The sequence below is a fragment of the Ipomoea nil genome, unplaced genomic scaffold (assembly GCF_001879475.1).
Source record: "Ipomoea nil cultivar Tokyo-kokei standard unplaced genomic scaffold, Asagao_1.1 scaffold3321, whole genome shotgun sequence".
Taxonomy (NCBI): domain Eukaryota; kingdom Viridiplantae; phylum Streptophyta; class Magnoliopsida; order Solanales; family Convolvulaceae; genus Ipomoea; species Ipomoea nil.
In genome coordinates, this window is record NW_017619749.1 from 1,014,450 (window position 1) to 1,033,349 (window position 18,900).

The 18,900-nt window shown below is 37.8% G+C and overlaps 5 protein-coding genes across 6 annotated transcripts; 3 read left to right on the plus strand and 2 right to left on the minus strand.

Annotated features, from left to right (window-relative positions):
• The first annotated feature begins 454 nt into the window (after positions 1–454).
• On the plus strand, positions 455–4,103 carry LOC109170284 (probable protein phosphatase 2C 55). Of its 2 annotated transcripts, none has more exons than XM_019319324.1 (6): positions 455–798; positions 1,359–2,307; positions 2,499–2,823; positions 3,020–3,172; positions 3,288–3,578; positions 3,695–4,103. In XM_019319324.1, exons 2-6 carry the CDS (start codon positions 1,541–1,543, stop codon positions 3,725–3,727), a joined length of 1,569 nt encoding a protein of 522 aa, XP_019174869.1. In that variant the 5' UTR covers positions 455–798; positions 1,359–1,540; the 3' UTR covers positions 3,728–4,103. The 2 variants fall into 2 exon arrangements, with proteins under 2 accessions (XP_019174869.1, XP_019174871.1); XM_019319326.1 differs by having other exon boundaries at positions 3,023–3,172.
• Positions 4,104–4,759: 656 nt separating this feature from the next.
• LOC109170286 (arabinosyltransferase RRA3-like) lies at positions 4,760–7,097 on the plus strand. The gene is made up of 2 exons (XM_019319328.1): positions 4,760–5,123; positions 5,827–7,097. The coding sequence occupies exons 1-2, from the start codon at positions 4,950–4,952 to the stop codon at positions 6,943–6,945; spliced, it is 1,293 nt and encodes a 430-aa protein (XP_019174873.1). The 5' UTR covers positions 4,760–4,949; the 3' UTR covers positions 6,946–7,097.
• A 111-nt stretch (positions 7,098–7,208) lies between these two features.
• LOC109170287 (APO protein 4, mitochondrial-like) lies at positions 7,209–8,704 on the minus strand. The gene is made up of 2 exons (XM_019319329.1): positions 8,350–8,704; positions 7,209–8,026 (listed from the first exon to the last, which is right to left on the minus strand). Exons 1-2 carry the CDS (start codon positions 8,658–8,660, stop codon positions 7,315–7,317), a joined length of 1,023 nt encoding a protein of 340 aa, XP_019174874.1. The 5' UTR covers positions 8,661–8,704; the 3' UTR covers positions 7,209–7,314.
• A 1,218-nt stretch (positions 8,705–9,922) lies between these two features.
• On the plus strand, positions 9,923–14,954 carry LOC109170657 (SPX and EXS domain-containing protein 5-like). Its single transcript, XM_019319857.1, has 14 exons — positions 9,923–10,139; positions 11,013–11,169; positions 11,288–11,412; positions 11,961–11,999; positions 12,096–12,188; positions 12,286–12,402; positions 12,483–12,578; positions 13,133–13,246; positions 13,447–13,500; positions 13,584–13,631; positions 13,707–13,857; positions 13,995–14,160; positions 14,261–14,330; positions 14,425–14,954. The coding sequence occupies exons 2-14, from the start codon at positions 11,085–11,087 to the stop codon at positions 14,671–14,673; spliced, it is 1,407 nt and encodes a 468-aa protein (XP_019175402.1). The 5' UTR covers positions 9,923–10,139; positions 11,013–11,084; the 3' UTR covers positions 14,674–14,954.
• Positions 14,955–15,526: 572 nt separating this feature from the next.
• On the minus strand, positions 15,527–16,128 carry LOC109169774 (serine/threonine-protein kinase At3g07070-like). Its single transcript, XM_019318669.1, has 2 exons — positions 15,826–16,128; positions 15,527–15,703 (listed from the first exon to the last, which is right to left on the minus strand). Exons 1-2 carry the CDS (start codon positions 16,126–16,128, stop codon positions 15,527–15,529), a joined length of 480 nt encoding a protein of 159 aa, XP_019174214.1.
• Positions 16,129–18,900: the final 2,772 nt, after the last annotated feature.

An 18,900-nucleotide genomic window follows, 5' to 3' on the forward strand; every position in this document is an offset into this window, starting at 1 on the left:
TATTAGGTAAACTATAAACCATAACTTACAAATTGCATATAAAAAGTTAATCATACTAAAAACTTTGTGCAACAAGTACAATTGAGAAATTTTTTATATAAATTAAATTCATCCACAAAAATTACGATTCTTACTCCAATTGGTAGGACTTAATTTAGATCTGACAAAAAATGGAATTATTAACAAAATATTGAGGTTGGTGGCGAGTACTCAATCGTAGGTGGTTCCACGAGTTGTCGAGATCCACGAGATTGGGTGGACGATGGCACGTAAATGGCAGTCCCACAAAACTGGACGAAATTTTATTTTAAGGATAATGATAAAACAGTAAAACCGACATAACTTTGCAGGGAATGACTAAATTATCCTCAGCAGTATCCTTTTCGGAAGGGCAGTATGGTCACGAAAGAAGAACATTCCAGCTTCTATTTTGACTATGAGCAACTATTTACGGGTTTACCCGTTCCATGATTTGATTGGATATGATTGAAAAGTCAAACTTCCCCCAAATTTTTAGGGTTTGAGGGAGATTAGCTCAAAGCTCCCAGAACTTTCACCTGATCAGTTTTTCTGCCCGGTGTTACCCACACCTGGACTTCGCCGTCTCTACGATCAACACCATCGTTCCGCCATAGCTATCGAGCGAGAGAGCTATTGCTTTGGCGGGAAAAAAGGGCGGCAGGCTCGTCGGTTGCCGCTAACCGACGATCGAGAGATTCGTGATAGTGAATCGACGAACTCAATACTTTGGCTTTGATTATTGGCGTTCTCTTTTGATCTCTTTCTTCATTCGCAAAGGTGCTCCATTTTTATAGGTTTCATTTCTTGGTTTCTTGGTTGTTATTATAAAATATAAACCAGTGATTTTAACGGCCCTTTCATTTTTTTTTTCTTTTTCTTTTAAATAGATTTGGTGTTGAACTTAATCAGTTTTGTAATTTGGATATTTATTTACTGTTTTCGTTTTTTCGAATTTATATGAATTATTTATTTCCCTTTTATTAAAAATGCTTTTGGATTGCTTGAAGGTGTGGTTACTTGGTTTGACCACGCTCGTCCTTTCTCCAGGGCCTATTGAACCAGAACTACAGATATATAATGATCAGAAAATATATTAATTTCGTTATGTCATGTTTGGGATGAAGAGAACTTGATTTGATATTTTCAAAAAAAAAAAAAAAAAAGAACTTGATTTGATAGGCCATTTTTTTTTCTTAAATAAATATTTATTGAATTGTTGAGGCATTCCCAATGCATGTCCGAATACTTCTGTTTGAAAATTTAAGATTTTGTTGTTATGAATATGAATTCTGTGTCTATCTTGTGTTGCCTATTAATCTATTATGCTATACATACAGGTGTCTGGATTTCGTAATTTGAGGTGTATTAGTGCAGGCTGTTCAGCAAACTGATTTTCTACTGGTCAGTAAATGTAGTTAGAGTTATGATATCTTCTTTTGCTTGTTGGGTTGGTGGTTCTGTTTCCATGTGTCCACATATAGTTGGGTGCAAAGGAACCTATATTTTTTGAAGAGCCAATATGCCGTTTAAAAACCTGTTGATAGTACGGAGTGCAAAAAAGCATGGATTTGAAAGATTGATTTTTGGCTGTCAAAGTGGGTGTCAGGAGTCGGTGGAGATTTTGGTTGCTCAGGGTAGATTGTTGTTATCAGGCCATTCAAAGCTGTTCCATTCACTGCCATCTGCATCACTTGCTGGTGTGCATGATTTTGTTCGACCTGGAACTTTAGCTGCTGCTCAGGCGAATCTACATACAGTTAATCGAAGGAAGAATCTTTCAGTTGTTGGCGCATTTTCTCGTGCAATTTCTATTCCATCAGTGTCAGGGCCTGCATTCCAGGTCTGTGGCTATCACATTGATCAATTGATATCCGATCCGACTAAGCTTTCTTCAGGCATTGAATCTCAGAACACACCAATGGCTGCTTGTGGTTCTGGATCTTCTCTTGTGGACTGTTCATTACGTAAAATTTCCTCCAGGCACCTTCAACCTGGTGTATCGGGGAATAATGCTATTTTTAACAGCAATAGAAGTTTCGAGAATTGTAGGAAAGCTAGCATGAGTCTGAGGAGTAAAAATCAGCCCAATTCCTTTTTGCTGTATGGATATTTTACATATATTGTTGCAAAGAGAAGCGGCAGTGTCAATCCACATGAAGGATTTGGATCGAATAGGTTCAACAAATCATCACCTGCATGTTTCTCTACTGGCACTGCTCCTGATGTGTCCTTTGATAACTCTGTGCACAGGGGGCAATTTGAAAATTCAGCAGACTCTTCAGAAGGGTATTTTGTTTTAGCTTTACCCCTTTTACTTTTTGGGAACTAAAACAATTTTTTTTGCCATTATTAGCTTTCCTCGTGCAAATAGGAATTTACCCAGAAATGAGCATTAAAAGTTCCTACACATGATAAAGTTGTACATCACTTGGAGTGTTTTTTAGTTTGTTTAATCTGTTAATTGGTGCCAATTACAGGAAGATCCACATTGGCAGGAACCTGAAGCTTAATTCTGGATCGTGTTACTTACCTCATCCCGACAAAGAAGAGACTGGTGGAGAGGATGCTCACTTCATTTGTGGTGATGAACAAGCAATTGGTGTTGCTGATGGTGTTGGTGGATGGGCTGATGTTGGTGTTGATTCTGGGCAGTACGCACGAGAGCTAATGTCTTACTCTGCTACAGCAGTTCGGGAGGAACCAAAGGGTTCCATAGACCCTGCCAGGGTCTTGGAGAAAGCTTACATGTGTACAAAAGCAAAAGGTTCTTCAACTGCTTGTATCATTGCCCTTACAGATCAGGTATGTACCCTGAGTTATCAACAAACAAAATCTTGTCTTTTGGTGCAAGTATGAGATTCTAGCAATTACAGGGAAAATGAAGTCATCCTTCTGTTCCTTGAATCAAAAGGACTGTTTTAGAGGGTGATAATTAGAATGTCATATCATTTTAAAACAAATGTTTGGTTGAAGTCTTTCTTGATTTCCCTGTTTACAGCAGGGTCTCCATGCCATCAATTTAGGCGATAGTGGATTCATGGTGGTGAGGGATGGATGTACTGTTTTCAGATCTCCTTCTCAGCAGCATGATTTCAATTTCACATATCAATTAGAATGTGGCAACGCTGGTGATCTCCCGAGCTCTGGACAGGTCAGTTAATGCCTCCCAGTACTTCATACAAACATGTCTGCAATGAACCAGAGACCTCGGTGCCTTCCCACACAATTTAGTTCTCTGTTAAGACTAATTATTTTGTATTCTATAGGTGTTCAAAGTTCCAGTTGCTCGAGGAGATGTCATAATTGCTGGTACAGATGGCCTCTTTGACAATCTCTATAACAGCGATATTACTGCAGTTGTGGTTCATGCTACAAGAGCTGGCTTAGGGCCACAGGTGACTGCTCAGAAGATAGCAGCATTGGCACGTCAGCGAGCACAGGATAAAAACAGGCAGACACCTTTCTCTACCGCAGCCCAAGAAGCCGGATTTCGTTATTATGGTGGCAAGCTGGATGACATTACCGTAGTAGTTTCTTATATTACCAGCGAGAACAATGTACGAGTTCTCTCTCTTATCCCATACCAATCTCTGTGTGTATTCTGTCATTTTAACCACTCGAGACGCATAGGTCCTTTAGCCGCTGAATTTCATTACTGTTCTTTGATTTGCAGGAAAACTCGTCGGCATCACACAGATCCAGCTAGCAGTTCCCTTCCATCTGATGTGGGAAGCCAATGTTCCTTTTTAGCATTAAATCCAACTTTTGCAGTCTTTTTCACAATTCAGCAGCAGTGAAAACTGAAAACCTTAAAAAGTGTCTATATATGTGGGTGCTGATGATGATGAAATTGCAGTCTCTTGTACATACACACTAGTTTTGGCAGTCTTTATTCCATTCTTGCCCCTCATTTTGTCTCCCATCTTCTCCTTTTCTTGGGTAGCAATGGTGGGGGGTAGTATTAGCAAGCAGAATATGTCTTTGTTTGATATTTTGTAGTACCAAAGATCAAGAACTGAGAACTTCCATGGTTCCATGCATGATTGATTAATGATTTATCAAAAAGCTTCTTTCTTTATAAATTTTCAGCCTCCTTATTAAAGACCCTTCTGGGTTTCTGGTAATCTCCAACTTTGCAATATTTTCTTCATTTCAGATTTAGATTTTCAGATAACCATTCTGTAATTATTTCATATATATATATATATATATATATATATATATATATATATATATAATGTGATTAAAAAAGAATCATTATCTGAGAGTGTATTGTGTAAATATAATCTGGTAATCCTGGTTGGTAAATGGTTATAAAGAGATAAAATCATACAGAGATAAACTGCCTTAAATTGTTTATAATTAATTGAATTAAATAAAAAGACTAATAAATTACTGAAAATTGAACTTCTAATTTTGCGATGGTTAGGTGAGCCCCATTCCATGCGCCCATAAAAACATTTCTATAATCTGCAATTTGCACAGAGGCTAATAGTCAACGATTGTTCCACGTCATCGGCTGTGATTTTATAATCGAAATCTAAATGTTGTCGCGAACAATCATCGGTTGTTACATCCTTAAACGACAACCAGAAATGCGTTGCGTGTTCCGCGGAACACAAGATCGCAACTCACTACGCCAGCGACTCGTACCTGCTCTATGCCTCTATACACGAGACCACGACGGTGCCACTCCCAGCACAAAAACGAAGACTTTTAATCTTAAATCTTAAATACGAGTGATATATATATAATAAATACGATCGGGACAGAGCTTTTAGAACCAAAAGTCAAGAACGTATTCAAGTTTGGATTTTTATTTCCTTCTTTGCAAAGTGGAGTAATCTTCACTTCATGGTCTAGAAAGATTTTTTCCTGTCTTTGGGAGAAATAAGAGAGGAAAGTTTTCTTGTAAGAGAGGAGGAAACATGGCTGGTCGGAGAGAGAAATCCGGCCAATCTACACGCGGATCTCGAATCGGGGCCGCGATAGCTTTCGGAGTTCTGATGGGTTGCGTCTTCGCTTTCCTCTACCCTAATGGATTCTTCTCATCCAATCCGCCGCAGACCCAGACTCGCAAACTCTCCAAATTGAATCTTCAGGTCTGTGTTCATGGATTATTATATTACCAGTAATGTATTCATTTTCTCGTTGATATGCATCATTGGTTGACTCTAGTGCATGCTGTTTCCGTTAGAAATTTAGTTCATCTTACTGAATTTTTCTTATGTGTTGATTCCGGATAAGCTGTCTGATTCACGAGCTCTCTGCGATGGCGTTTTTGAAATCTAGGTTAATATTTAAAAAAAAAATGAATAAATTATAGGGTTTAGTTTCCTGGGACGATGTTTATCCATTTCTATTCGAGCTGATTTTTGAAGATCTGTTCAAGCAATTTCTTGTGAAGTGAGTTTGATAGGTATATGACCATCTGTATTGATAGTTACGTTAAGAAAGTTTCTGGAATTGTAAGGAAGAACATCATCCACTTCTGCCTGAATAAAAAATGTGGTGTCATGCATTTTAGATTTGAATGAAACGTGGGTCGGTAAACCACAATGTTACAAGTTCGACTCCAGTGGGAGTGGCCTATTGTCCTTCTTGGTTTGAGTCAGTCAACTAAGGGCAACCAGGTTGGTTGTTCTTTGCCGGTTAGGGTCACAAGGCGGGGTTTACCTGGTGCACACCCTGTGTAGTGGCTGCGGGTTTCCCTCGTCACTCAAAAAAGTGAATTAGTAATCTGATGCTGATATAATTGATGTCATGGTCGAGTGTATGGTTCTTAACTTTTCATTTTCCTCCTAGGGCGACTCTTCCTCGTGTGAATCTTCTGAGCGGGTAAACATGTTGAAATCGGAGATCATGAAGTTGTCTGACAGGAATGGTGAGTTGCAGAAGCAGGTGCGGGGGCTAACTGAAAAGCTACGGCTAGCGGAGCAGCAAAAGGGTAATGTAGAGCAGCAAATTGTGGTGTTGGATAAACCGCAAAAAGCTGGGCCTTTTGGTACTGTCAAGAGTCTGAGAACTAATCCTCTTGTCATTCCTGATGAATCTGTGAATCCGAGACTGGCTAAGATATTGGCGGAGGTTGCTATTGGGAAAGAGATCATAGTTGCACTGGCTAATTCAAATGTGAAGGCCATGCTGGAGGTCTGGTTTACGAGCATTAAAAAAGTTGGAATCCCCAATTACCTGGTTGTGGCGTTAGACAACACTATTGTGAACTTTTGCAAGGAAAATGAGGTGCCTTTCTACAAGAGGGACCCGGATGAGGCCGTCGATTCTGTTGGAAAAAGTGGAGGTAACCATGCTGTGTCTGGATTGAAGTTCCGAATCTTGCGAGAGTTTTTGCAGCTTGGGTATAGTGTCCTCCTTTCAGACGTTGACATTGTCTATTTACAGAATCCCTTTGATCATTTATATCGGGATTCGGATGTGGAGTCCATGAGTGATGGCCACAATAATATGACAGCTTATGGATACAATGATGTCTTTGATGAACCTGCAATGGGTTGGGCCCGCTACGCTCATACAATGCGGATATGGGTTTATAATTCCGGTTTCTTTTATATAAGGTCAACGATTCCTTCAATTGAACTCTTGGATCGAGTTGCTGACAGGCTTGCTCGGCAGCCAAACTCCTGGGACCAGGCAGTTTTTAACGAAGAACTCTACTACCCATCACATCCTGGTTACATCGGACTTCATGCTTCTAGGAGAACCATGGATATATACCTCTTTATGAATAGCAAGGTCTTGTTCAAGACTGTGAGAAAAGATACTAATCTCAAAAAGCTGAAGCCGGTTATAGTTCACGTAAATTACCACCCGGATAAACTTCCTAGAATGCAAGCAGTCGTCGAGTTCTACGTTGATGGGAAGCAAAACGCTCTCGATTCATTCCCCGACGGTTCTGAATGGTAAAATGATGGAGCTTTTGCTGATTTTTCCCAGACAAGTTTTCTTTTATTTGCCAATTCTCTCTTCATAAAGATAGCTTGCACGAGTGTCTTTCTGTGCTCATGTGTATTATTGACTTTCCCTACATTAATCTATATTTTGCTTCTATGTCCAAATTGTCTCCTTGTAACTTGTAAGAGTACATTTTAGTTTAATACAGATAGAACAGCCTTTTGTTGTTTTCAATCCATACCCGATTTTCTTCTCGTTTTAATGCATCTGTTCAACAAGTGCCATAACTGAAATCCTTTATAGCAGAGAATAGAATGTTGTACATTTGTGTTACAAGAAACTGCATTTAGCCAAGAACACAAAGATGCCATTGTATTCGACTCAGATAGGCGAGGATAATCCATCAGCTTTCATTATGGAAAAGTATTTGGATGGGGCGATTGCGCCTGCCTTAACACATATATCTATAACGGCTGGAGAATGTCCATAGTAGTTGCGACCTTCATCCACGAGTACTGGAGGATCTTGGGGTCTCTGGTACCAGACTCTCTTTGCAGGAACCAAATCATCCACTCCCGCCTTCTTCCAAAGGTGAGCTTCGTGCCAACTTTCATGTATTCTGCAGATTCGAGCCTTGTTCCCAGAATGTTGTCCCACATGAACTTCTGAGCAGAGTTTGCAGACCTTTACTGGGAACACCACTAGCAGCTTCTGAACTCCATTTCTAAGTGCTTCCCATGCCTTTAGTGTCTCTATTGCCACCAGCTTCATCTCCTTGTCAGATGGAGCTTCTGCAAGTTCGAAACCAGTTCTTGATTCCATATATGCACTTTGATCACTTGGATTGGCTCCTGCATGTAAGCACAGTTCCACAATTGCTGGGATTCTGTCCTGACCAAATCTTTCTTGGGGTTTGGTGACATTATGAACTGTGTTTTGCACATGAATATGATATGCTTCCACAGGAACCAGAATGTCATTCAAGCATGCTTTGATCCATTCATGAGCCTTGATCTTTGCAGCCTGCCTTCGATAACCGCCACAAGTTCGAATCAAATGGCCACTCTCCCCAACATACACTTCTGGACAGTATCTGCAATTCAACAACCAACTCAGAGCTTATCTCTTTCATAAATCACATTTCTCTCACTGCAACTCCAATCGTTTGTAATAAAGATAAATTAAGAAAGGCGAAATCCCTCAGGCCCTAGTGCCTCACATTCTAACCAAATAAGATTGTGAAAGAGTAAATTACAGTGATTCAGTTAAAGGCTTAATTCACAATATATCATCTGAGAATTAACCGAGCTACCTGTGCCAGCTTTTGTTACGATTTCTGGCACTTTGAAGCAGCTAATTGTGGCAGTGAAAAAAGCTTTTTCATAAGGAGAGATAACAATAGGAAGAGCGATTTACTTGCACGTCCAGACGGGCAAATGGCGGAGGAGATCGGAGACGCCGCGGTAGAGTAAACCTCGCGCGTTGAGGGTTTCCTGGGCCAAAACCGCCGTGGCTTTGACCGGATAATCATTGGCCCGGTTCCGAATCTTCTCCATAATCATTGGCTTTAGCGTTTTCAAGTCCACCGCCTTCGAATTTGAGCTGTAGAATCGGCGCCATCCCTTCGGGGTTTCCAACATCATCGCACTTGCTTTCCATAGCTCCAGGATTCTCAAACCCATTTTCGGCAACTGTGTATTTCGCCACCAACGGCACCGTTGGATCATTCGGAATCCGGCGGCGGTCAGTTCACCAGACCACACGTGTGGGCTTGACTAACCTTACCGGGCCTCGTTTTAAATTGATACAGTTGTTTTGGGCCACTGCTTATATCCAGGGATTTGGCCCAATAATATTGCTTTATTTGTTTTATTTTATGGGTAATGACTAATGAGGAAACTCACACTTATGTAACACACAAATTACACATGAAATGTATATTACACTAACAATATTTTGTGCTACAGGCTCAATCGATAGAAGAGCAATAGTTATGCTGTACAACCGAATACACCATGCGCTGATGCGCATGGTGCATACTATACAAAACGACATTGTTTTGCCTAAAAACGCGCGTCCTACTTTAAAAAAAAAACAGGTTTGAATCTCGGCAATAACATTATTGTGGATATATAGTTATGAATTTCTGGATATATAATTATGAATTTGTGGATATATAGTTATGAATTTATGGATATTTAGTTCATTCATTGTAGATATTTACTTCATTCATTCACTGTGGATATTTAGGTCATTCATTGTGGATTTTTACTTCATTCATTCACTATGGATATATAGTTATGAATTTATGGATATATAAAAATGCTATTGCCGATAATCGAACCTGATTTCTTCTTTAAGTGGGACGCGCGTTTTTAACCAAAACGACGTCGTTTTACATCGAATGCACCATGCGCATGGTGCATTCGGTTGCACGGCATAATTTGCGATAGAAGATATAATAATCAAACTCATCATTTCGTATGATAATTATGTTCTGTCGCTCGATACAAAATATGTAATTGAAATATACATTTGAAGTGCAAATATCACTTTTTTATGAGCATTATTGTCAGACATTTTTACTTGAAGTGACATCTTTGAATGAAATAGTGCATTTTTTTAGTGACTCTAATGTGACGAGATCTTTGACACAAGTAAGGTCAATATGAAAATGTATTATATTGAAAAATATAATATTAATTAAGAATAAAATATTTGTTACTTATAATTAAAAAATATAATATTTTTAAATTAAAATATAAAAATATTATATATTTTTTAAAATATTACTTTATTATTGATCAATATTACATTTAAATATTGAATCGATGTATGTCACAATTTTTTATTTTTAAGCATATAGAATCCGTTATCGCCATTACAATGAAACTAATTTGAATTTAATTCGCATTCAATCTTGATTTTTTTTTTTTTTTTTTTTTTTTTTTTGGAAAGCGCAAAATTTCCAATTTGTAAACTTGAAAGGGGTGAAATGTAGGAATTAAAAAAATCCAATTCGCAGGCGTCCCTTTTCTTAATTCTTACGAGTCAGAAGTCAGAACAACGAGAAAATTAAAAAGAAAAACAATTCCATTTCCCTTTTGTTTCTAGTCTAAGTTTACAAGAAGTTGGCACCAAAATCAGATCTTGGCAGCTTTCCGTCAGTTCTTTGTCCGGTCACCGGGAAATCTCCAAGCCACATTGTATGTATCTTACTATCCGTATATTCAAATTCTGGTTTAAAGATTGATTGCATAATCCTTCAGATCCGGTTATGCAATTCGCACTTCGATCGTGCATAGCTAAGCTAACTTTATAATTTTGTGTTATCTTTCTCAAACTCTCATCCGCGTGCCGTGTTTGGATCTAGATGTATGTGTTTTTCTTTGGTTGCTTTTGTTAAGATTTACTCGTGTTGTGAGGGTAGAATTTTTTGTTGCGAGTTTTGGAGATGGAAGTTCATTTTGTTTCTTACACCACTGTCTTATGCTCGTGCTTGTGTTGGGTATATATTTTTTCTGCTAAAAAACAAGTAATTTGAAGCAAAAAACCTGTTAGACTAAGCATCATTCTAAAGGGATGGCATTTCCTAAATGGGAGGTTTATAATTGGCCCTGGTATTGTATTATGAGGTCAATTCAAGACATGGCCTTTCCTAATCAAAATTCTTAACATAGTTCACATAGTTGCAGTGCTGTTGATTGAAGTCATGTTTTATGGATTTGGTTGGATTGCATTCATCTTCAATGGATACTGTTAAATTGTACCCAAAAAAATTCCAAATTTATGGTTCAAGTTTGTTCATGGAGATTTATGAAAGTTGAACTCAAAATGGTAGCATTTTTTTTTTTTCCAGAGTCTTCAATAGTGAACTTATATAACACTTTACACTTCTATGCTTCATGTTGAGTTAGTATTTATCCAATCGAAGGGGAAAGGCTTATCTTTCTGCATTTTTTATCCATTGTAATTATTCTAATCTTTGCCTTCTTGTCTTCTGCCAATTGATGAGATTCAAATATTCAATCATCTTTCCAGTAGCCATTATGTTTGAAATGCTTATTTATTTTTCCTAGTTACAAGTTTGGAGCAGGGGAGGACAACTACTTAAATTCTGGTAGTTATTCTTTCTTCTGCTACCTCCATCTATGTTTGGGGGTCTTGTGACTACTACTACTGTTAACAGTCCGCATCTTCGGAAGTCTGGAAGCCGAGTAGTTGTTTCTGATCCTGGTAAGATTGGGTTTTGCCTTTGAGCTTGCAGCAAATCATGCAATTGGTTACCTTCTCTTTTGTGTATTGGTTATGCAATATGTACTCATAATGGTTGCAAATAAACTACTTTGTACAGTTGAACTGGGAAATAGTGTTGAAGTTTTTTCGGATGCAATTGAGGTGAACGAAATGAAGGGTGTGAGCACACCACTGAGCACCACGGCAATATTGCCATCTCCAGTCTTGCTTTGGAGATTTAAGGTGTCAATTTCATCATATTCCTCACTCAAAATTAGGCCACCAGGATAAGTTTACATTTTTAGCCTTTTCATTTCAAGTTCTTTTGCCTTTTTTTTTTTTTTTTTTTTTTTTTTCTATGGCTGTTGAAAGGAGATCTATTAACATTGTTTACTGGGCATGTTATTTGTTGGTAGCAGGTTAAAGGTTTTCTGCAACAACAACACACACACACACACACACTTAGTATGGACTAAATGCATAAGATGAATGTGAAATATAATTAATTTTGCAATTTTCTTTCTTGTTTTTTTTTTTTTTTTTTTTTTTTTTTTTTTTTTTTTTTTTTGAAAGACTTTTTTGCAATTTTCTAGTTACTTGAAACATTGAAATAGCATTGGATCGAGTGTTTCAGTGTTTTTACAAAGCATATTCTTGAAAGCCAAAAGGAATTTTCTTTTCCTTTTGCCATGCTATTTCTGTAGTTTTATGTATGCATGCCTTGTTGATTATGTTTCTGCTTTGCTTAACCCTTCTACTTTTTAAGAGTCTAACAAAGATCATATTTTCAGGTGCTTCTTTTTTTCGTGTGGGGTTTTGCTTGTTGTAAGGTCAGTATAAAATCTTTGGTGTTTTCACTTTTCACATTGTTGTAAGGAATTATTTTTTATAACCTCTGCCGGCTGATATGTGAGTTTAATTTGCAGATTAGTTGGGATTCAGTTATGAGGATGAGTGTAAACTTGAGAGATTTATTTTTATATGAGGCTTTTCTGTACTATAATCCTCTTCTTCTTGTGGTTAGTTTGCGTTCTGATTTATTATAGACTTTACAACTTTTAATGCTTTCTACTCTGCTGTCTTATAAGATTTTCTTCTCCCTTTTGGTCATTGCAGACTCTGATGGTTTGGTTTTGGGGCGTGAACTTATGGGTTTTTATGCAGTCTAATGTCAACTATCCTAAAATTTTTGATCTTGACCAAAATCATCTCAGTCACAGAGAAATTTGGAGGGTATATGTTTGTTTTATCTATCTACATTGAAATTTACTGTTTCTGTATGTTGACTTGCTTGTGCTCGCTTCATATTGCAGTGTGCCACCTGGATGACTATTATCGTGCCTACTAGCATGACGGCCTATCTATATCTTTATTCACATGGAGAGGTCTCTTTGGCTGCCTCCCAACCAGTGTAATAGATGCTTCCTCTCCTAGTTGCTAAGTTTTGCTCTTACATTTACTTCTAGTACACCCTTTTTAATCTTAAACATTCTTAGTAAAGTCCGTAGTTTTTCCTAGTACCCATGTGTATATTTTAACATTAGGTCTCCATACTAATTGAGAAGTAATGCAAGTCTTTACTCTTTGCACTGACCATATCTATCCACTGTTGCAAAAATCGGTCTAGGCGTCCCTAGGTCAAGGCGATTTCCCCCCTAGGCGCCCGCCTAGGCGACCGGCCGATTAGGCGCCTGCCTAGCGCCTAACTCAGCCGACTAGGCAGCCACCTAGTGCCTAACTCGGCCGAGTTAACTCGTCCATTTCGGTCGTGTTAGCCGAGTTAATCTGGTCGGCTTGGTCTTGCTAATTTTTTTTCATTTTATATATATATATATATAGTTAGCCGCATAGGCGCTAGGCGCTACTCTACCGCACGACTAGCGCCTACTGCAACCATGTATCTATCTACTCTAATAATAAATATTTGGTACATTCTATTAAATTTCACCTAATGCAAGTGCAGGTTCTCTTATATGCTGCTTTGTCAATGGCACTGATATCTCCCTTTGATATTTTTTATTTATCAACTCGCTACTTTTTCTTGAGGACCTTTTGGAGGATAGTTTTCCCGCTACAAGTAAGTTTGCATCTTCGCGGTCTATGAACAAAATGTTTTTTTTTTTTTTTTTTTTTTGGGACCCATGGTTTCTATAGCTTGATGTTACAGACATCCAACAGATTCCCACCGGTCAAAACTTCAGATGCTTGATAGCTCTGTTTGCTTTCTTAACATGAAAATAAATATTTCCTTATCTAATTTTGATTCTATAAATGCAGGCCATTACTTTTCCTGACTTTTTTGTGGCCGATATATTTACCTCCATGTCAAAGGTGTGCATTTTTCTTGGTATTTACTAGGGGATGTAGATGTGTCTATTGCTTGAAGTAACGTTTCTGTATGATATTAATTGCAGGTCTTTTCGGATTTGGAGCGTTCAGTTTGTCGAATGGTTCATCGCCAGGTTAGAATTTCTATTTTATCTTTACTTAGTAGGTCTCGAGAATAGTATCTGAAAGATATACCTTAAAATGTGTAGGTAGCCACCATCGCGTGGTTTGAAGCTGATTCCGTTTGTGGAAGTCACTCTGTTGCAATTCCTATAGTTCTTGTGTTGCCATATTTTTTTCGTCTCTTTCAATGTCTTCGGCAATACAAGGATACTAGAGAGAAAAACGCCCTATTCAATGGTATATGGCAATATGGCTAGCTCTCTCCATTCTTTTTATTTATTTATTTTAACCTTTATCTTATACACACACGTACATATATGTGTATGTAGTTGACAATAAATGTGATACTAATCTTGTTTGACATATGATTTCAGCTTTAAAGTATTCGACTGCAGTACCGGTGATATTTCTATCAGCCCTTAAGTATCATGTCTTCCCCGAAAACTGGGTTAACATCTATCGACCTTTGTGGCTACTCTCCAGTGTTTTGAACTCTCTGTACTCGTTCTACTGGGATCTGAACAGAGATTGGGACCTGAGGTAAGAAATATCTTCTTTTTTTCTAACCATTGAAGGGCCTCAAATGCTTCTTTTTAACATTGATTTTGTGCTAACTCGAAATATTTTTCTTTTCTGCCAGTTGCTTCACTCGAATCTTCAAGTTCAACAAGCCTAATTTCTTATCAAATGTGTTATATGGACGACAATGGGTAAGACCATTTGCTTTACTTCTTATGGCAGAAGATTAGGATATCCAATTCTGATTTGGAGTTCCTTATGAACATGTGATTCGGGATCTTGCAGGTTTATTTCTGGGTAATCGGGAGCAACCTGATACTACGATGCACGTGGACATACAAGTTGTCTGCCCATCTGCGTCACAATTACCTAACCTTGTTCACAATTACCGCCTTGGAGATTTTCCGACGCTTCCAGTGGGCATTCTTTCGTGTAGAAAACGAGTGGAACAAAATGACCAACAAATCGAACGTTCCGCTCTCCATGACTGATATGTCGAGTGACGAGGAGAAATTACTCAACTCCAAATCATAATGTATAGGATGCCCGGCAGTATCATCGGAATCTTCTTTATACTGAACAGAGGAGAGATTGGATATAACAATGCCAGAGATTCCATTCTTTTTGCTCATTTGCATATAAGAATTCTTTCAATAGTATAGGATACCTATATATAATAGATGATGAACTATGAAGTATGAAATATGAACTTCCTTCAAAGAAGACACGGCCAATCTCTCGAGTTCTTCCATAGGAACTTTTTTGGAAGCTATTATACAATCATTGAGATCTGAGAAATTTAATACATTTCTTCAACATTTAACGTTATTTCAATTCTCTAGTTTTCTATTCTTTATTCTCAAAGAAATGTAAAGTAAATGCTTTTTACTTTCTGTTCCTACTGCAACAGTTGCAAGAAGTTGATACAAATGGCTAAATGTGTCGGCGGTGGCTCAATGGCCTTTTAAACTTGCAAGGCATATGCAGAAAGTTTTGGCATTTGCAGTGGTTCTGGGTGCACAATTCGGTTACGGGGCGGCATTTGCGGCTTAATTGCGAACGGGTTGTACTGATTGAATGCTGAGAGCCCTTTCCATAAAGTTTTAAGATCTATTCCTTTGCCAGCCGTCACTAATATACTTGTCACACCTATTTTAGACACCTGAAGTGAAACCAACCACAATTATATAAAGTAATATTGAATAACAAAACATGTTGGCTTGTTGGTCGGGAATTATAACACAACACCTATAGCTAATTAACCATTTTCAAATGCAACTAATTTTTTTTTTAGCTAAATTAGTCTAATTTCATGAGACGCGTGAGATCCATACAAACCGGTAGACTTGGGGGCCTATTTCAGTGCATTCAAGGGGCCTGGTGGAAACTACTGCTTTTCAGTGCTTGCAGTCATGTCCCCACGCAAGGCCCTCAATGACTCAGGCGGTGGCTGTGGGTTTGCAAGTCCAGAGAGTGTTGGAGGCGAGCCACCACCTGAGTCATTGAGGGCCTTGCGTGGGGACATGACTGCAAGCACTGAAAAGCAGTAGTCTCCACCAGGCCCCTTGAATGCACCGAAATAGGTCCCTAAGTTTGTCAATTTGTATGGATCTCACGCATCTCATCCTCGGTATGCCGTCCCGCCCTTGTCTTATCAGTCTTTCAATCCAGCTCAACACCGCTCGCCTTTGGTCCAGGGAGCGTCTCTAGTGCAACACTTCCAACACCACCCTGCCAAACTGATGCACATCTTCCTGCGTTGTCCATGGGGCGCCTATTGTTAGGATACACATGAGTAGCAAAATAACCATTCCCAGCAGCGAGCAGCTTGTACAGCCCGAAGTCATTTAGCTTGCCGTTGAATTCACCATCTAATAGGATGTTCCGGGAAGCAATGTCGCGGTGAACAACGCCCCCCGAGTGAAGATAAGCCATCGCTTTCCCAACGCCTATCAAGATGTGCAACAGTCTTGGCCAGGAAAACGGCATTGACGCCCATTAAGATATATGAGCGTCTAGGCTTCCGTTGGGCATATACTCGGAAACGATGGTGGTGATCCCACAGTCATTGCAGCGCACACAGCCCACAAAGGTAACCATGTTAGGGTGTTGGAACCTGGAAAGCACAGCAACTTCCGTGATGAACGCCTTTTCCCCTTGATCGGACTCCGCGTTCCGATACTTCACCACCACCCATCGCTCATGAACGAACCTTACTTTGTATACAGTGACAGAGTCTCCATTTCCTAGGACATGGCTGAAGTTGTTAGTAATTTCAGCGATCATTTGCCCCGAAAATTTCTTCTCTCTGGGTAACCAACTCCATATCTCTTCCCTAGCTCTGTCCACATCCATTCTTTAAAAAAAAAATAAAAAATCTTTTTATAATAACAATAACAAAGACAAAATAGTAATTCACCTCGAAATTGCAATAAATCACACGAATCAAACAGGAAATTATAATTTCAATGGAGCTCGAAAGAAATAGACAATTCTATCGTCCTACCAAAAACCCTTATTACAGAAACATACATACAGTGATACAGACGAATATATGTATCTCAAAACTAATACACACATTATCATTGCATGATCTCTAACAGAATTGAAGAAACATGCATCGATCTCAAACGTATATCAACAATCTATACCATATGCATACCTTCAAGTTTCTTTCTTTCTTTCTTTCTTGACTGCTAGCACCACAACACTCAAACTCAGCTGATGACTGAGGTTTTAATAGGGTTGAAGTCTTGAAGGCCATGCTAAGGTTTGTCTATACATATAGCTATATATATATATATATATATATATATATATATATATATATATATATATATATATATATATATATATATATATATTGCTCAGATATATATACGTGCGCGGTGCGTGAAATAATTCATATTATATATATATATATATATATATATATATATATATATATATATATATATATATATGAATTATTGCACGCACCACGCACACATATATATCAGAGCAATAATTTATATATATTGCTCTGATACTATGAATTATTGCTCTGATATATATGTGTGCGTGGTGCGTGAAATAATTCATATATATATATATATATATATATATATATATATATATATATATATATATATATATATATATATATTGCTCTGATACTATAAATTTTTGCTCTGATATATATACGTGCGCGGTGCGTGAATTGTGCGATCGTCCGGCATTGCACGGCTGGCCAAACCGGCTAGCCGCAGGCGATTACGAGTCTCTTTCAAAAAAAAAAAAAAACGAACTTACTATGGCAGCCAAGGGCGAGCAGCAAAAAAGCAAAAGGAAGGAGAAAATCAAACAAGGGGGAAATAAAGAGAAATGGAAAGATGAAGGGGCATATATAAATGCAGAAAAAGAAATAAACAGCCCCTTGCGTGTGTCAGTATACTATATTAATATTAGCTTGAATTCATGCCAAGGACATTGTAGTCCAATGACACCAAATTGCTCCTTTATATGGGAGGTTGTGAATTCAAACCTCAGATACGATAATTCTAGTTTCAGAATAATATATTCAAGAAATTTTTTTGATTAATTATTTGTTCAATTCATAGAGTTTCTAAATAAATTATTATTTTTTCTTTAGGTTTATAATTATGTCTTCTAAAAAATATTCACCTAGTCAGATTTGAGAAACGTAAAAAGAAAAGAAGAATTGAACAACTATCTCATCCTGACAAATTATGCTGTGCAACCGTGTGCACCATGCAACGTCGTTTTGACTAAAAACGCGCGTCCACTTAAAAAAAAAAATCAGTTTCAATTCCCGGCAACAACATTATGTTGTGCATAATTTGAAGTATATATCCAGAATCAATGAACTAAAAATCCATAATAAATGAACTAAAAATTCATAATAAATGAACTAAAAATTCAGAATGAATGAACTAAAAATCCATAATGAATGAACTAAATATCTAGCATGAATGAAAAAAAAATCAGTTTCGATTTCCGTCTAAAAATCCAGAATCAGTGAAAAAAAATTCAGAATGAATGAACAACATAATGTTATTGAGGGAAATTGAAACTTAATTTTTTTTTAAATGGAATGTGCATTTTTAGTTAAAACGATATTGTTTTTGCATCCGCGTGCACCATGCATGGTGCACATGGATGCAGAGCATAACGATTGTCTATCCTTTAACCATTTTGTATTCCTAATGGCAAGACTTTAATAAAGGAATAAGTCAAATTAAATTTAGATCGTACAAACTCAATTACTATAACTCTACTTTTAATGAGTTCCGGCACATAGTGGTGTCTAGACTTTCAATTGAAAACATCATTATAAGCTTTAGCTAGCGTTGTAGCACTATCACAATGGGTCATGATTTAAGACATGGGCTTGGGCTAGATCAAAATTTCATTAAGTTCAACCTCTTTGCAAGCCAAAGCTAAGGCTATAAACTCCGATGTCATAGTAGAATCAGTAATGCAAGTTTTTTTTTTTCTTCTTGAAAGTCTAAAGAGATAGAATCTCCTCCAATCCAAGCAAGAAAACTCAGATGAACTATCCAATCCAAGCTAAGGCTATAAACTCCGATGGCAGAAGATTAGGATATCCAATTCTGATTTGGAGTTCGATCCTCATCACGGGAAAGCTGATCTAGTGTTCCAATCTTTTTGCTCATTTGCATATAAGAATTCTTTCAATAGTATAAGATACCTATAGATAATAGATGAACTATGGAGTATGAAATATGAACTTCCTTCAAA

Bases quoted from the DNA above. Each gene is read 5' to 3' on its own strand.
- LOC109170284 (XM_019319324.1), top strand. From the start codon at position 1,541: ATGCCGTTTAAAAACCTGTTGATAGTACGGAGTGCAAAAAAGCATGGA. The intron at 3,173-3,287 runs GTCAGTTAATGC...TGTATTCTATAG, and splicing joins ATCTCCCGAGCTCTGGACAG to GTGTTCAAAGTTCCAGTTGC. The intron at 3,579-3,694 runs GTACGAGTTCTC...TTTGATTTGCAG, and splicing joins ATATTACCAGCGAGAACAAT to GAAAACTCGTCGGCATCACA.
- LOC109170286 (XM_019319328.1), top strand. From the start codon at position 4,950: ATGGCTGGTCGGAGAGAGAAATCCGGCCAATCTACACGCGGATCTCGA. The intron at 5,124-5,826 runs GTCTGTGTTCAT...TTTTCCTCCTAG, and splicing joins TCTCCAAATTGAATCTTCAG to GGCGACTCTTCCTCGTGTGA.
- LOC109170287 (XM_019319329.1), bottom strand. From the start codon at position 8,660: ATGATCCAACGGTGCCGTTGGTGGCGAAATACACAGTTGCCGAAAATG. The intron at 8,027-8,349 runs GTAAATCGCTCT...GTTGAATTGCAG, and splicing joins TTGCCCGTCTGGACGTGCAA to ATACTGTCCAGAAGTGTATG.
- LOC109170657 (XM_019319857.1), top strand. From the start codon at position 11,085: ATGTTTGGGGGTCTTGTGACTACTACTACTGTTAACAGTCCGCATCTT. The intron at 12,000-12,095 runs GTCAGTATAAAA...TTTAATTTGCAG, and splicing joins GGGGTTTTGCTTGTTGTAAG to ATTAGTTGGGATTCAGTTAT. The intron at 13,632-13,706 runs GTTAGAATTTCT...TAAAATGTGTAG, and splicing joins GTCGAATGGTTCATCGCCAG to GTAGCCACCATCGCGTGGTT.
- LOC109169774 (XM_019318669.1), bottom strand. From the start codon at position 16,128: ATGCCGTTTTCCTGGCCAAGACTGTTGCACATCTTGATAGGCGTTGGG. The intron at 15,704-15,825 runs GCGAGCGGTGTT...GGTGCATTCAAG, and splicing joins AGACGCTCCCTGGACCAAAG to GGGCCTGGTGGAGACTACTG.